The following is a 15,881-nucleotide window of genomic DNA, read 5'->3' on the forward strand; positions in this document are numbered from 1 at the left end:
TCTAATTGCTCTCCTCCCCGGGTTTGCCTAAAGATAATGCAAATGAGCGAGAGAACTCATCAAGTTCAAAGTTCTGAGAGCTGAGTGAAGTGTGTCTATGTTGGAGTAGTGGGTTTGAAACTCTTCAAGGGTTGAGAGTGTGTGTTGAGAGAGGGTGTACAGGGCTATCCAGTTTTGGATGTAGGTTGGATTTGGTTACAAATCCAAGCACGGTACAAGTGTTGTATTTATACTATGCCTCATAGGATAAAAGATCTGTCGAGGATCCTGTGTCCACAAGCACTTGGTGCACCTCCCGACGACCGATCTCCACCTTTATCATGATCACATCATCATTAGGTGTACATACTCCTTTTTCATCTCCCTTGTTGAATGTGATTGTTCCCTTAAAGCTTGGTCTTTTTTTATTCTTGATTACTTCCCTTGATCCCATGAACTTTGACTTCATCTTTAGCTTTCTGAGTGATTCAAGCTCTGATCCTCCAAATGTCGTGAGGATCGAGGATTGGTTTGCCCCCACCATCTCTTTTCCTTTCTTTGGGTTGGAAGCTTCAGGTCTATGATCTTTACTTCCCGACCGTTCCCTTCTTTTCTCACTAGCTATTTTCCTTTTCTGATCATCTTCTCTACACTTCACATAACTTGCCAAATGCCCTTGAGATATTAATCTCTCAATATCTGCCTTCAAATGTTTGCATTCGTCAATGTAATGTCCATAATCCCTGTGGAATTGGAAGTATTTGTTAATGTTTCTTTCTTTGGGTTTGGAAGCCATTTTGGGCGGCCATCTTAATATGTTCCGATCCTTGATCTGCATCAAAATATCTGATCGTTGAACATTTAGGGGGGGGGGGTGTATTCAACGTGATTGGGCGAATGTTGTCTCCAACATGGTCATCCCTTGTTCTCTCGATCATTGCTTTGTCCTCTCGAACCCTGACCTTTTTCAAGAGCCTTTTGCTCCTTGGTGGGCCACCTTTGCCTCTCCTTGTCGGGCATCAAGAATTTCTATAACTTTTGCCTGCTTTTGACATCTTTGAACGAGTTCGATGTAGGTGGTCGGCATGTCCTGTAGCAACAACTCAAAAAAAAGCCTGTTAGAAAGTCCTGTAAAAAGGGTTGTTTTCGCTACATGTTCATCAAGATTCTCAATCTCCATTGTCACCTTATTGAGTCTCTGTAGCTAATCCCAAGTGGACTCATTCTTTACTTGTTTGACAGTGAAAAGAGTTTCTTCGATTTTCTTAGTTTGTCTTCCACTTTGGAATTGACTGATGAATTTTTGGGCGAGCTCATGGAAATCAGTTATCTTTCTCGAGGGTAGGTTCGAGAACCACTTTTGGGCTACTCCTATTAGTGAGACCCGAACACCCTGAACAAGATCTCATCCAAATTCCTAGCTACCGCCATCATTTGCTGGTAACAACTCATATGGGTCACCAGGTCTCCACATCTATCAAATACGGAGAAGGTTAGGAGCCTTTATTTACCTGACTCACGAAGTCCCTCAACGAGATTTAGTATCGCCTCTTGATCCACCCAATTCTTCACCACCAAACCCTTCGTGTCCTTGAGAATCCTCTGCATCAACTCCTTTCCCACCACTTCTTCCACTATGTATTCCGCTTCTCTATCCACTTTCCTGTCCTTCACCACCCAAATGAATCCGCAACCACTCCGAACCCTTCTCCTACGTATCCAACAATTTTGTTATCAATGATGATTCACGTAGCTTTGACTTGCATTCTCATAGGATTAGTGGCCCAATTGGGATCACCAGCGGTAGCCCATTTCTTTCTTACCTTTCCCTCATTCAACACTGCCATTGTCTAAGGCTCTAATGACTCAAACGTGTTGATGAGAATCCCATTTGATATCACGATTAATTCATCATCTTGAATGGACTGGGAGTGAAGGGATTAGGTAGAAGAAACAAAGATAAAGATGTTCTGTGTAGGGTCGGTATCTTGGGAATGTTGATTTCATCTCTTAGAGTGAGATTGACACCAATGAGAGCAGGCAAATATGCAAAGAAAGAGTATATTTTGGCAAAGGAAGTGAAGAGGATGTAATTAGGGATGTGATGATTGAGATTTACAGGGATGACGGCTGAGGTTAAGGTGACATGGTGATAAGAATAAAATGAGAAGATAGAATTGAGCAGATGAGGGTGGAGGTGGCAGCGGGTAGCTTGCCATTGAAGAAAGGGTCTCCTCCAGGTTTGGCATCCGCAACCAATGAATCAAACGAAATAGAGAGATTTAAGAGTCGGGTAAATGGAGGGGTTTGATTTTATAAATTAGTAAACTATTAAAACCTTATAAGGTAAAAATAAAAATAGTATTTATAATTAAACTCCGGCCCCTTGATTCTGCACCGTTCGATTTTATTTTGATTACGTGGTGTAATCTACACCATTGGCTGCATGCAGCAATGACTGCATCTCATTAATGAAGCTTGAGAAAGAAACAAAAGGCGGAGAGAACACACCACGATTGTGTAGTTGAAAGAAAAAGAAAAATTCTGTTTAAAAATTTTGATGTACATTTGGATTGCATGTCTTGTTTTATTTGCGCTTTTGGAGCTTGAAGTTGTTTCCCATATTTCTGTATGAACAAGACACTTTTGTAATTATATTCTGTATTGAGGAGAAAGGAATAGGTTTCTAAACTAATGCTTGGGTGAAAATGATTACTGTTTTCAATGATGTTTCAGTTGGTAGTGAGTGTGCATCACTCCTGCAGATAGAGTGATATATCCAACCCAATCCCGTCTTGTTGCAACCCTAGATAGTGATTGAAAAGCAAGAAAGTGGATGGGAATCAAAATCTTCGAATTCCAATTTGAATTCCCTATGAGCCATGCGTTCCATGAGGACTGAGAGGAAGACGACTGGTACAAAACCCACTGTACTTCATTAATGAAGGTTCAGAAAGAAATAAAAGGCAGAGAACACACCACACGACTGTGTAGTTGCATTAAGTAATGAATCCTTTCTAAGTTAACTTAGCCAATTACCTGGGACACCCAGAAGCCTTCATTCATTAGCACTTGTATAGTTGTATACGTAACCCATTTCATCTTTTCTCAATTTCATGGCTCTGCAATGAAGGCAAAGTGGTACATATATCTCATTTAGATAATGGATAAAATGAGCTTTATAGTTGTTGCGTCTAGAACTTCTTCGAGGGCCGGATGTTGAGATGACCTTCTTAAGAGCTCTCTGGCCAAGTGGAATAACTGGGATGCCTGCACACACAAAGAAAGCAAGAACGGTCCGGCCAAGTTTTGGCCGAGGGAACCACCTCCGGCGCCCAAGTCAGCCTAGACAACAATAATGGTTCTTGAGAGAGTTCTCAAGAACGTAATGAGTAATTACTCAGATGAAGTTCTCGTACCTTTCTCCATGTAGGATGTGGGTTTATATAGAGGTTACCTGGAGGCGGCGATTCCTTAAGTTTCGGATCGATAGTTGAGGAGTGAGTGGAGTAGTGGAATAATGGCTCCTCCTTTGTCGCAGATAGAGCCATTATCTCGCTGACTCTTCTCCCCCATTCTCGGAACAGAAATGCTGGGTGTTTATGCGTAACTAACTCTTTTTGACTTGGTCAAGACAGTCTTCTGAGAACTGCTTGAGTTGGATATATATCTTTCCCGAGTGAGACACTCGGGACCCTTCTCCAACGAAGAAATGAGCCTGCCTAAGGGGGTGTATCTCTCTCAAGTGAGGCAGTCGGGACCTTTGAGGAGGGAGAGATACATCTTCCCGAGAGGGGTGTGTATCTCTCCCGAGGGGGGGGGGGTAGTCGGGACCTTTATTCTCCACAACAATACTTTAATACTTAAATTTAAAGGACAAAATGGTCATTGTACACTAGCAATTAATAGCCACTTGGTTTGAAATGAGGAGGAAAATAGTAATTCTATAAAGTACAAAATGCAAATACATGATTTCATTATAATAAGCATAGGTGGTTAGCAAATTCTTTGCAGCTTGAGCTATTCCAAAAATTAAATATGAGTGGCTAGCAAAATTAGGATCGCGGTAGAAAATTGTGTTTTTTCGATACTTTCACTATGCATTTATGAAGAGAACCCATTTCTTGATAGTCTAAATGAATCCTAAGGGGAGGTGAGGAGAGCACAAAGCTTGACTTTAGTACTGTGAGATTTCGACTATTCATTTCTCAAAAGTGTAAAAACACACATTTTTTGAAAATGGACGGTCGAAATTGAAATCTCGATCTTGATCTTGACCGTTTGCTGCAGGTGTTGCTCATTAATTGCGCAGCACCCAAACAATTTCAGGAGAATACAACCTTCTAACTACAATTAGTTAGCAGTCTCCTCCAATAAGTAGTGTTTTTTTATTTTTATTTTTTTTTATAAATATGATATTACTATCAAAACGAAGAGAATATTTATAGAGTGGAGATTCTCTCCACCAAGGTAGGCCGTCCTCCAATCCCCCCACAATCACATAAGGCTTGAGATAAAGCCCATGTGTGAGAATTGGGGGATGGGAGGACATGTGGTTGAGGAGAGGGGATCTGCACTCAATTTAGGCATTTAATCACCAAAACATTACTAGGTTTGAAACTCCGATGGCCTTTGAACATCCCTTTCAAGGAATTTTCTTCCTTGACTGGGCAATTTTACATAGGCCCTTTGAATTTTGTCCAAAGCTGACTGCGTGTATTTGCTTCCCTTCAGTTGTAAGAAATTTTTAATTGTATATCATCTAAACAGAGTCACAACTCCAATGTTGAAGCACCCAAGGAATTTTCTTTTACCACACCAAGAACCCTGTTATTCACCTTCTATCTATAACTTAGTCAATTCCCATCGTTTGTTTTTTTAGATTCCTCTCACCTTTGGTTATCAACTCAGAATAATCAACCCAGAAGGTACCAGCTTGCTTCTCGGGAAGAAGGTGAAAATCACTTCATCTCTCTGACCCTTTCTCAGCCAACGTGTGGAAGAAGGTGCCAATACGCTTTCAAATTCAGCCGCCAAGACGCTTTCAAAATCAAAACCACTGCTCTTGACTTGACGTTCTCCACCATCTCTCTAACTCAAGCGTCCACACAATTTGTATACAGCTTCAGTTCCAAAAATCTTCAAACCAAAATCATGGCTCTCATCCCATCGGTGAATTGCAAATATCTACTATTGGAATTTCCAAAGATGTATCGCACTCTCTTTCAGGGTTCGCTTCACTTCTTGCTTTTGGTTGTCAGTATAGTCCCTCCTGCAACATCACTGAGCTTCAGTTTGAATGGATCAGAACTTCATGACCTTGTCACGGTGGCAGATGCAGCGGTCTCTAATCAATTAATTGACCTCACAACAAATCGACTGGATGAAGTCGTTACTAACAGTGTGGGTGGGGTATTTTATAATACTTCAATTCAGATTTGGGACAAGAAGACAGGAAACCAAACCAATTTCACTAGCCATTTCGTCTTCACCTTTAGAGATGCCAAAACAGACTGCGATACATCTCGTTATCAATGCTATGGAGATGGGCTTACTTTCTTCATTGCTCCCAATAATTCCGTAATCAATAGGGAATACAAGGGTGGTGGTTTTGGTCTTTTCAACACAATTACTACAACACCAAGAAATAGTTCTATCATTGCAGTGGAGTTCGATACCTTTTGGAATGAGGAGTGGGATCCAAATCCAAGTCACATAGGCATCGACATCTCTTCCGTCATATCTGTAAGTAATAAATCATGTAATTATTCTCTCTGGACTTGGATGAGAACTAATAGTGAACCTTGGGAGGCATGGGTTAGTTATGATTCAAGTTCCCAAAACCTGAGTGTGGTATTGACTTGTGCTAACAAATCTCTTTCTTGTGAGGCCTGTAGCGTCGATTATATTATTGATCTCAGGAAATATCTTCCAGAAAATGTAACAGTTGGGTTCTCTGCAAGCACCGGGTCTTCCTCTGAGCTACATCAGCTCAACTCCTGGGAATTCAGTTCGAGTTTGGAGATTATTGAGACTGGCTTCCCCCCACCACAAATAGAAGTTACTCGGAAACGAAAAATTGGGATGGTAGCGTCAGTCGGATTGGCTGTAGGTGGAGGTGTTGCTGTGATTGTTACTGTATTGGGTTTGATTTTGTTTATCAGGCGAAGAAAGAAACAAGAAAGCAAAGCTGAAGAAGAAGAAGATGATGATGATGATGTAATATTGGATTTGCCGATGGGACCTAGGGAGTTCACATTTGCTGAATTGGCTCGAGCAACTAGGGACTTTGATGAGGAACAAAAGCTTGGAGAGGGAGGATTTGGAGGAGTTTATAAAGGCTTCTTGAGTGATATCAACAAGGATATTGCTGTGAAGAGGATCTCTAAAGGGTCTAAACAGGGGACAAGGGAATATGCATCTGAAGTGAAGATTATTAGTCGATTGCGGCATAGGAAGCTTGTGCAACTTATTGGATGGTGCCACCAAAAGAAAGAGCTACTACTTGTATACGAGTTCCTGTCGAATGGTAGTTTGGATTTCCATCTATTCCGAAATAGGGGTTCCTTGGCATGGGATCTAAGGTACAAAATATCTCTTGACTTAGCCTCTGCATTGCAGTATTTGCATGAAGAGTGGGAACAATGCGTTGTTCATAGGGATATCAAATCCAGCAATGTAATTCTAGATTCCCATTTCAATGCTAAACTTGGGGATTTCGGTTTGGCTAGGCTTGTGGAACATGAGGAGGGGTACCCACAAGCAACAATAATTGCTGTTGGTAACACAGGAGACAATACTACAGTGCTACAAACACAAACGACCAATATAGCTGGTACCATGGGATACATGGCTCCGGAATATTTAAATAGTGGTAAGGCTACCAAAGAATCTGATATCTATAGCTTTGGCATTGTTCTCTTAGAAATTGCTTGTGGGAGAAGGCCAATTGAGATTAGAGCAGACCCGAATGAAGTGAATTTGGTAAACTGGGTTTGGAAGTTCTATGGAGCACAAAAGCATCTTGAAGCTGTTGACTCTAGTCAATGTATGGATTTTGATAAGAGACAAGTTGAGCGTCTGATAGTTGTTGGCCTATGGTGCGCTCATCCAGACCCCAATCACCGACCTTCCATTAAAGAAGCCAATCATGTTCTCCAATTTGCTGCTGCATTGCCCATTCTTCCACCTGAGATGCCTGTGCCCACAAATATACCCCCTCTTCCTTTCAATATGTCTACATTTGCAATTGCATCATCTCAACCTTCATCCAGCAGGGGCACCACTACTAGTTCGTTCAAATTGAACAGGTCATCAGTTGATTCATCTTCTCCTGCTATATCACTCTTGAGTAATCCACGTTAAGTAGATATCTAATGTCTGATGTTCATTAATATTGCAGCCTCCCCCCTGCCCCCTAAAAAAAGGAAAGAAAAAAAAAAAAAAAAACTCTCCAATGTACTTTTGTATTGCATTTCTCATTTAGGTTTCTTTCTTACAACCTTGCATATCATTTTATTAGTAGATACTCTAATTGTTGTAACATTGTGATTGTATTTGTACCATTCCCTCCACTGAGTTTCTTTGTGTAGTATTCCCATAATAGATGACATTCTTATGATAGTCATAGTAATAAGGCATGATCCTTCTATTGACTTAACCCAAAAGATGAATCCTCCTGCCAATATCCAATTTTTATGGATTCCGAATGAGAAATAGGGAAGCGTTGGATTTAAAAAGAACCTGTTCCAAGTGAGAGAGAAAGACCAAGAGATGAGAGCTTACTCGAATTTTGCTGGACCAACAGATCGTTAATTCCATCCGTATTTTGCTGGGCCCCACATGGTCCCACGTGATGTTCAACCAACTGATCATTATTTCCATTTAAATTTTGTTGGGTCTCACTTGTTCCAGCGGAACAATCCATGCTACTTGAAGGAGTTGTAACCAACTTTAAATTCAATTCCAAATTTTTCTTGACCAACAAATCATTATCTCCAACCGAAATTTGTTGGGCCCCACATGGTCCCACTTGATGCTCAACCAACTGATCAAGATCTCCATTCAAATTTTGTTGGACCCCACTTGTTCCAGCAAAGTAGTCCACGCTACTTGAAAGAGTTGTATCCAAATTCGATCGAATTCAATTTGCTACTTGGTCTGAAATAAGGAGGACAATAGTAATTCTATAAAATATAAATTCCATACATGATTTCATTATCATTATAATAAACATAGGTAGTTATTATAATAAACATAGATAGTTAGCAAATTCTGTACAGTTTGAGCTATTCCAAAAATTATATATGAGTGGCTAGCAAAATTAGGATTGTGGGTAGAAAATTGTGATCTTCCCACATTTTCACTATTTTATTTAAGAAGAGAACCCATTTCTTGACAATCTAAAAGAATGCTAAAGGGATGTGAGGAGAGCATAAAGCTCGACTTCAGTGTTGCAAACGGTCGAGATCAAAATCTATGTCAAGATCATTGGCTGCAAGTGCTACGCGTAGGAGAACACAACCTATTATCTACAATTAATCAGTTAGCAGTCCCCTCTAATAAGTAGTTCTTTTTTATAAATATGGTATCACTATCAAAAGGAAGAGAATACTTACAGAGTGGAGATTGAGATAGACTGTCTGTAGTGGTAAGGGGCAAGCTCATGTGTGAAGGTTGGGATATGGGAGGACAGGTAGTTGAGGGGAGAGCATCTACACTCAATTTAGGCATTTATTCACCAAAATATTACTGAAGTTTGAAACTCAGATGGCCTTGAACATCCCTTTCGACCTCTATTTTAATTGACAGTGACTGTGATCGGCCAATTTAACTAGGCCCTTGAATTTTGTCCTTCGCTTTGTTGCTCTTATCAAGAAACCTGACTGCGTATGTGCTTCCCTCTAGCTGTAAGAGATTTTTCATTGTATATTGTTGAAGTATATACACTTGGGCTATTTACTGTTCATGACACTATTCATGTGAACAGTAAATAGCCCAAGTGTATATACTTCAACACTCCCCCTCAAGCTGGAGTGTACACAAAGAAAACTTCAGCTTGCACAATAAGAATAAACTTGAAAAGTAGCACCAATCTTGAATCGTGTAGCAATGGCAAATGTCAATAAACACTGAGAAAACTTCACCCAGGAGATAATCAACACCAACTTAAATTCTTCATGTCAATAGAACCATCCAATATTGAAAACAATCGACGATGTTGAAGATGAACAAAGTCCATAAGTATAGCAGGATCAAAGACACTATCCATATAATGCCGGTAATAGGGAGAAATATCCACACTAGATCTTCAAAATTGTAACTCCAAAGTCCATATAAACGCTTCACAAGAAGGCAAGTAACAGGTAAAGTATGGGTAGGTATAAGGCAATATTAAATACTGTGGACCAAGTAGGTAGGTAAAAGACAATATGAGTTATTGCGGACCAAGTAGGTAAGGTAAAATGGGCATTATATGTAAAGATAGGTAATGATATTGTTGTAGAATGCCATAAGTTGAGGGCAAAGATTTTCACAAATAATATCCATCAGCACATCTTGAGTAGATATAGAATAAGGAACCATTTGAGTAGATATAGTGTCGTGAACAGTAAATATCCTAAGTGTATATACTTCAACATATATCATATGAACAGAAAATTATGACTCCAATGTTTGAAGCACCAAGGAATTTTCTTTTACCTACAAGTTGCTGAAAAATAGCTCGATGCTAGGATGATAAAAATGTTTAACATTTCTCATTCTTATTATTTATTCAATATGAAAAGAAAAGAAAAAAAAAAAACAAAAGAAAAATGAAAAGATCAACTTATTCAAAATTTCTTGGGGAAATTTGAATTTATCCCACTTCATACCTTAGAATGCACATTTTCTCTATATAAGAATGACGTGTTTATATTTTAACCCAAAATGACTAAGAAAATGAAAGGTTCCTCCACTCTCTAGAATAGATTCAATAGAGATAGGGTGAGGCCAATAGCTCAGAAGATCAAAGCACGTGGTTAAGAATTACGGTATTGGGAGTTCAAATCCCTCCTCTTCTACCTTTCCTTTTCTTGTAGGGATAGGAAATCATAATCACCATTAATCATGACTCTTACTTGCAATTGAAAAAACCTAGTAAGTCCGACCCACTCACCCACTTGGCCTGGATAGTCGTGTATGCTTTCCCACTTCAAAAGAAGATTGGCACATCCTTCGCTCATTGTACACCCTTTATGTTGTTATCCAACTCAATAATAATTTAATTGATAACATAATCTAAGAATTAAGCAAAAACACCAACTAAACTAACAAAGTTGAATTTTAAAGATAAGAAAGTTCAGAATTTCGATTTCACTAATTAATAAATTCATAGTGGTTCTATCTTTTGGGATTCAATTGAGATTTTCTTGGCAGCTCAATGTAGACATGAGATTAGCAGTTCAACGACCCTAGTGGAGCTTCAAGCTATCTAAGAAGGTCTTCTTCTTGTCTCTTCACTTGGAATTTCTTATTTACAGTTACATTCTAATTATCTTTGGGCAGTTTTTATCTTATAGGATCTTCCATCATGCCAAGAGCACAATTCTATTAGGATTAGTTTTTACTCTATTCTCAAAAGGAAATTGCTTTGCTAATTTTCTTGTAAAGAGCATATTTTCTCTCATTGGTGAGATCTTGATGGTATATCCCATCTTTTTTATAGTTAAGATTTTTTTTCACTTCTTCATGGGCCTTTGGCCTTTGCTCATTCATTTAATCAAACAAAAAATAATCAAAGGTTTGTGGGCTTCAGCACTAAAAACAAGTTTTTTTCTAATAAAAAAAAAAAACAAAAAAATAATTCAAAGTTGTTGGAATATCTAGTCATCCGTTTTGTCTGTTTGCCTCTGAAGTTAGGGAGCTGAACCATCAGGGTCATCACCCAATGTGATTGAACCTGGAAAAGTAAATATGCAATCAAACAAAATCTTTTCTCCTTTTTATGTTAGCAAATTCAGAGTTTCCATCAAATGTGTAAGTCATATTTGAATGTCTTGAAAGTTGAAACAATTAATTTGGGTAGGGTTCGTATAGAGTTAACTTAATCGAAATTTTTTTTCTTCTTCTTTTTTTATAAACTGAATAAAGGTCCTGATTACAATTCAAATAAAGTTCTAACGTGTTTAAAAAAGAGTGGAGCTGTTAATGTAGCTCTATAGATACAATTTGCTATGGAATACAAAAGGGTAAAAGTGTCGAATGGGCACGGTTTAACTGGTATTGGTAAGTAAAATTTCCATTTAAAAAAAATCAGAAACCACATTCTCTGGCGAGATACGATAATGGAAGTTTTCTTTCTACCAGAGATATGGGCGTTCTACATCTTAGTTGGTAAAACTGTCTTGAAGTTTTTCCCCCATTGCTCAGAATTTGAATTGTGTGATAGATATCGTTATGGCAATCCTCCTGGAGTTCTGGGTTTGATTGTAACATACATTCAAACATGGTTTGGAAAAAACCAAACCGGAATAAACAGAGTTGAAGTTTAGCAAACCCAGTTCTGATGACCCCTGAATCTCATGCTGTTCGTGGCAATCAATCATGAAGGCAACATTGAAGTTCAATTTTAATTTTCCCACATTTCTACTATTTTTATTTACGAAGAGAACCCGTTTCTTAACAATCTAAACGAATGCTAAGGGATGTGAGGAGAACATAGAGCTCGACTTCAATGCTACAAACGGTCCAGATCAAAATCTAGGTCAAGATCATGGCTTTAGAATAATCAACCCAGAATGTATCAGCATGCGCGTGGAAGAAGGTGCCAATCACTTCGTCTCTCTTACCCTTTCTCAGCCAACGTGTGGAAGAAGGTGCCAACACGCTTTCAATTTCAGCAAACGTGTGGAAGAAGGTGCCGACACGCTTTAAAATTTAGAGCCACTGATCGGTGTCCTTTACTTCCTTTTACCCATAAGTTGACTGACTCTCTCCACTATCTCTCCAAGTCAAGCATCCATACAATGTGTATACAGCTTCAGTTCCAGAAATCTTCTAACCAAAATCATGGCTCTCATCCCATCGGTGAATTGCAAATATCCACTATTTTCAAAGATGTATCGCACTCTCTTTCAGGGTTCGCTTCATTTCTTGCTTTTGCTTGTCGTGATTGTTGTCCCTCCTGCAACATCACTGAGCTTCAATTTTTCTAGTTTCAACGGATCAGAATCTCAACACATCATCACCCAGGGAGATGCAACGGTCTCTGGTCCATTAATCGACCTCACAAGAAATAAACTGGAGATACATCCTACTGATAGTGCGGGTGGGGTGTTTTATAATACTCCAGTTCAGCTCTGGGACAAGAAGACACGAAACCAAACCAATTTCACTTCCCATTTCTCGTTCACCTTTCGAGATGCTAGAACAGACTGTAAAACATGCTATGGAGATGGGCTTGCTTTCTTCCTTGCTCCCAACAATTCCGTAATCAATGGGAAAAATGTTGGTGGTGGTCTTGGTCTTTTCAACCGGGCACCAGATGACAGTACTACTACGCTAACCAGTAGTAATTCCTCCATTATTGCAGTGGAGTTCGACACTTATCAGAATACATGGGATCCAGATAGCAATCACATAGGCATCGACATCTCTTCCCTTGCATCTGTAAGTAATACCTCGTGTGATTATGATCTCTGGTATCAAATGAGAAATGAAAGTCAACTTTGGGAGGCATGGGTTAGTTATGATTCAAGTTCCCAAAACCTGAGTGTGGTATTGACCTGTGCTAATAAATCTGTTTCTCGTAAGACTTGTAGCGTTGACTATATTATTGATCTGAGGAAACATCTTCCAGAAAATGTAACTGTTGGCTTCTCTGCAAGCACAGGAAAATCCTCTGAGCTACATCAGCTCAACTCCTGGGAATTCAGTTCAAGTTTGGTGATTGATAATTCCAATGACACACAACCACCAATAACTGGAAGGGACCCAATGGAACCCCAACAGGGATGGAAGTGCCCGAAAAATTGGGATTGGGTGTCTGGCGGAGGCTGTTGGTGGAGGTGTGCGTGGTTATTACTGCCTTGGGTTTATTTTTGTTTATCATGCGAAGAAAGAAACAAGAAAGCAGAGCAAAAGATGATGATGATGATGATGTGATATTAGATGTGCCGATGGGACCTAGGGAGTTTACATTCGCTGAATTGGCTCGAGCAACTAGGGACTTTGATGAGGAACAAAAGCTTGGAGAGGGAGGATTTGGAGGGGTTTATAGAGGCTTCTTGAGTGATATCAACAAGGATATTGCTGTGAAGAGGATCTCCAAAGGGTCTAAACAGGGGACAAGGGAATATGCGTCTGAAGTGAGGATCATTAGTCGATTGCGGCATAGGAAGCTTGTGCAACTTATTGGATGGTGCCACAAAAAGAGAGAGCTACTTCTTGTATACGAGTTCCTGTCGAATGGTAGTTTGGACTTCCATCTATTTCGAAATAGGGGTTCCTTGGCATGGGATCGAAGGTACAAAATATCTCTTGACTTGGCCTCTGCATTGCAGTATTTGCATGACGAGTGGGAACAATGCGTTGTTCATCGGGATATCAAATCCAGCAATGTAATTCTAGATACCCATTTCAATGCTAAACTTGGGGATTTCGGTTTGGCTAGGCTTGTGGAACATGAGGAGGGGTACCTACAAGCAACAATAATTGCTGCTGGTAACACAGGAGACAATACTACAGCACCACAAACACAAACAACCAATATAGCTGGTACCATCGGATACATGGCTCCGGAATATTTAAATAGTGGTAAGGCCACCAAAGAATCTGATGTCTATAGCTTTGGCATTGTTCTCTTAGAAATTGCTTGTGGGAGAAGGCCAATTGAGACTAGAGAAGACCCGAATGAAGTGAATTTGGTAAACTGGGTTTGGGAGCTCTATGGATCACAAAAGCATCTTGAAGCTGCTGACTCAAGTCAAGGTATGGATTTTGATAAGAGACAAGTTGAGCGTCTGATAATTGTTGGCCTATGGTGCGCTCATCCAGACCCCGAACACCGACCTTCCATTAAAGAAGCCAATCATGTTCTCCAATTTGATGCTGCATTGCCCATTCTTCCACCTAAGATACCTGTGCCCACAAATATTCCCCCTCTTCCTTTCAATATGTCTACATTTGCAATTACATCATCTCAACCTTCATCCAGTAGCGGCACCACTAGTTCGTCCAAGTTGAACAGGTCATCAGTTGATTCATCTTCTCCTACTATATCACTCTTGAGTAATCCACGTTAAGTAAATATCTAATGTCTAATGTTCATAAATATTGCACCCCCCCCCCTGAAGAAAAGAAGAAAAAAAAAAAAAAACTCTGATGTACTTCTGTGTTGCATTTCTCATTTAGGTTTCTTTCTTAAAACCTAGCATATCATTGTATTAGTAGGATACTCTAATCGTTGTAATATTGTGATTGTATTTTGGATTCTGTGCCATTCCCTCTATTGAGTTTCTTTGTGTAGGTATTCCCATAATAGATGACATTCTTATGATCATCATAGTAATAAGGCGTGGTCCTTCTATTGACTTAACCTAAAAGAAGAATCCTCCTGCCAATATCCATTTTTTTATGGATACAGAATGAGAAATAGGGATGTATTGGAGAGAGAGTAACTGGGAGAACGAATGATGTGCAAGCATTAACTTGGATCCGTTTGATCCAATGTAATTTGAACTTTAAGGTGTTAGTGCTTTCTGGACTTCAATGATTATGGACCTGTCTCTCCTGTAACTTATAGTCTCATATTATAGCAGTTGCTATGCAACTTAATATTGATAGCTTGCAATCCCCATCAATTGAGTTATATCTCCCTTTCAAGTTTTGAGTACTTTCCACCTACTTCAATAGAAGTTAAGATCACGCATTATTGTCTTCGTCCTCGCTTCTATGGATCTCTGCTCTGTAATATCTCAAGTCCACTACCCCAAAACTAGACCCTCCAACCTAACAATCTCCAATACAAGAATTGCAGACAAAAATCCGAGTTCATATCTCATGAAACCACCATCTTGATGATCAACGTGACAAAGATCCACAGTGAGCCTTAGAGACCTATGACATGGTGGCCACTTAGAAGGGCTTCAATCAAACCACACAACTTACTCCACTAACGTTCACAAGCTAGCCAATCCAAGAAATTCAACGTCATGGATGCAATTCTCCATCAGACCTGCAAACTTCATGGGATGTTCTGTTCAATCCAGCCAATTGTTCATGAAAAGCCTTCACTAAAAGCTATCAGCACTTGTCTCCACCCCCTTGTTGAGTCAGATCCGCTTGATTGATATTATTAAAATCACTTGGTTAAAGCTCTAGACCTCTTCTTTGTTATGTTTTTTTTTCCAAGCGAATAGCTTTATTGGAGTAAAATTATCTTTTTCTTTTGGTAATTTTCATTTGGACCATGAGGGTTGACCCAAGTTATTTTTAACCCATTAAAAAAATTGAAATCTTGCATTTGTCTCAATAAAGGACACACAATCATAGACGAACATACCCTTATGTTTTTTTATAGAGAACTTTATGCTAGAGTTCCTACCTTTGTGCTAAAATTCGGTTGGGTTTTTATTGTTACTAAAATTATGTCTAGGTCTTGTTGAAGCTAATAGTCACAGGAGTGGTATTTTAAACATGAAATGACTATGGTATCGTTATCTTAAATTTAAAAAAAAAAAAATTACAATTTTACTTCCATATCTTATCCCAAAACCCATATAGTTAGGTGAAGGGATTCTCCTTCACCCATCTTCTTCCTTCACCCACTACAAAAAACCTGAGCACCACCTATATAGTTTTTGTTCTTCTAAGATTTTTAAACTCAAGAAGCCCCAGAATTGTACAAGTGGAGATCCTCT

At 39.3% G+C, this 15,881-nt stretch overlaps 2 protein-coding genes and 1 pseudogene across 2 annotated transcripts; 2 read left to right on the forward strand and 1 right to left on the reverse strand.

Moving 5' to 3' along the window:
• Positions 1-232: 232 nt before the first annotated feature.
• Positions 233-775, reverse strand: LOC149016461 (uncharacterized). Its single transcript, XM_089156759.1, has one exon. The coding sequence runs from the start codon at positions 773-775 to the stop codon at positions 233-235; it is 543 nt and encodes a 180-aa protein (XP_089012885.1).
• Positions 776-5,133: 4,358 nt separating this feature from the next.
• LOC149016462 (L-type lectin-domain containing receptor kinase IX.1 pseudogene) lies at positions 5,134-7,380 on the forward strand (annotated as a pseudogene).
• A 4,591-nt stretch (positions 7,381-11,971) lies between these two features.
• Positions 11,972-14,693, forward strand: LOC149016463 (L-type lectin-domain containing receptor kinase IX.1-like). Its single transcript, XM_089154593.1, has 2 exons — positions 11,972-12,927; positions 12,999-14,693. The coding sequence occupies exons 1-2, from the start codon at positions 12,031-12,033 to the stop codon at positions 14,262-14,264; spliced, it is 2,163 nt and encodes a 720-aa protein (XP_089010719.1). The 5' UTR covers positions 11,972-12,030; the 3' UTR covers positions 14,265-14,693.
• Positions 14,694-15,881: the final 1,188 nt, after the last annotated feature.

The sequence above is a fragment of the Hakea prostrata genome, chromosome 5 (assembly GCF_041222555.1).
Source record: "Hakea prostrata isolate BN-2017 chromosome 5, UWA_Hpros_2, whole genome shotgun sequence".
Taxonomy (NCBI): Eukaryota; Viridiplantae; Streptophyta; class Magnoliopsida; order Proteales; family Proteaceae; genus Hakea; species Hakea prostrata.

What these genes read in the sequence shown, in the direction of transcription:
- LOC149016461 (XM_089156759.1), bottom strand. Translation starts at nt 775, where the DNA reads ATGGCTTCCAAACCCAAAGAAAGAAACATTAACAAATACTTCCAATTC.
- LOC149016463 (XM_089154593.1), top strand. Translation starts at nt 12,031, where the DNA reads ATGGCTCTCATCCCATCGGTGAATTGCAAATATCCACTATTTTCAAAG. An exon ending in TGATTGATAATTCCAATGAC is followed by an intron (nt 12,928 to 12,998) that starts ACACAACCACCA and finishes GAAAAATTGGGA; the next exon opens with TTGGGTGTCTGGCGGAGGCT.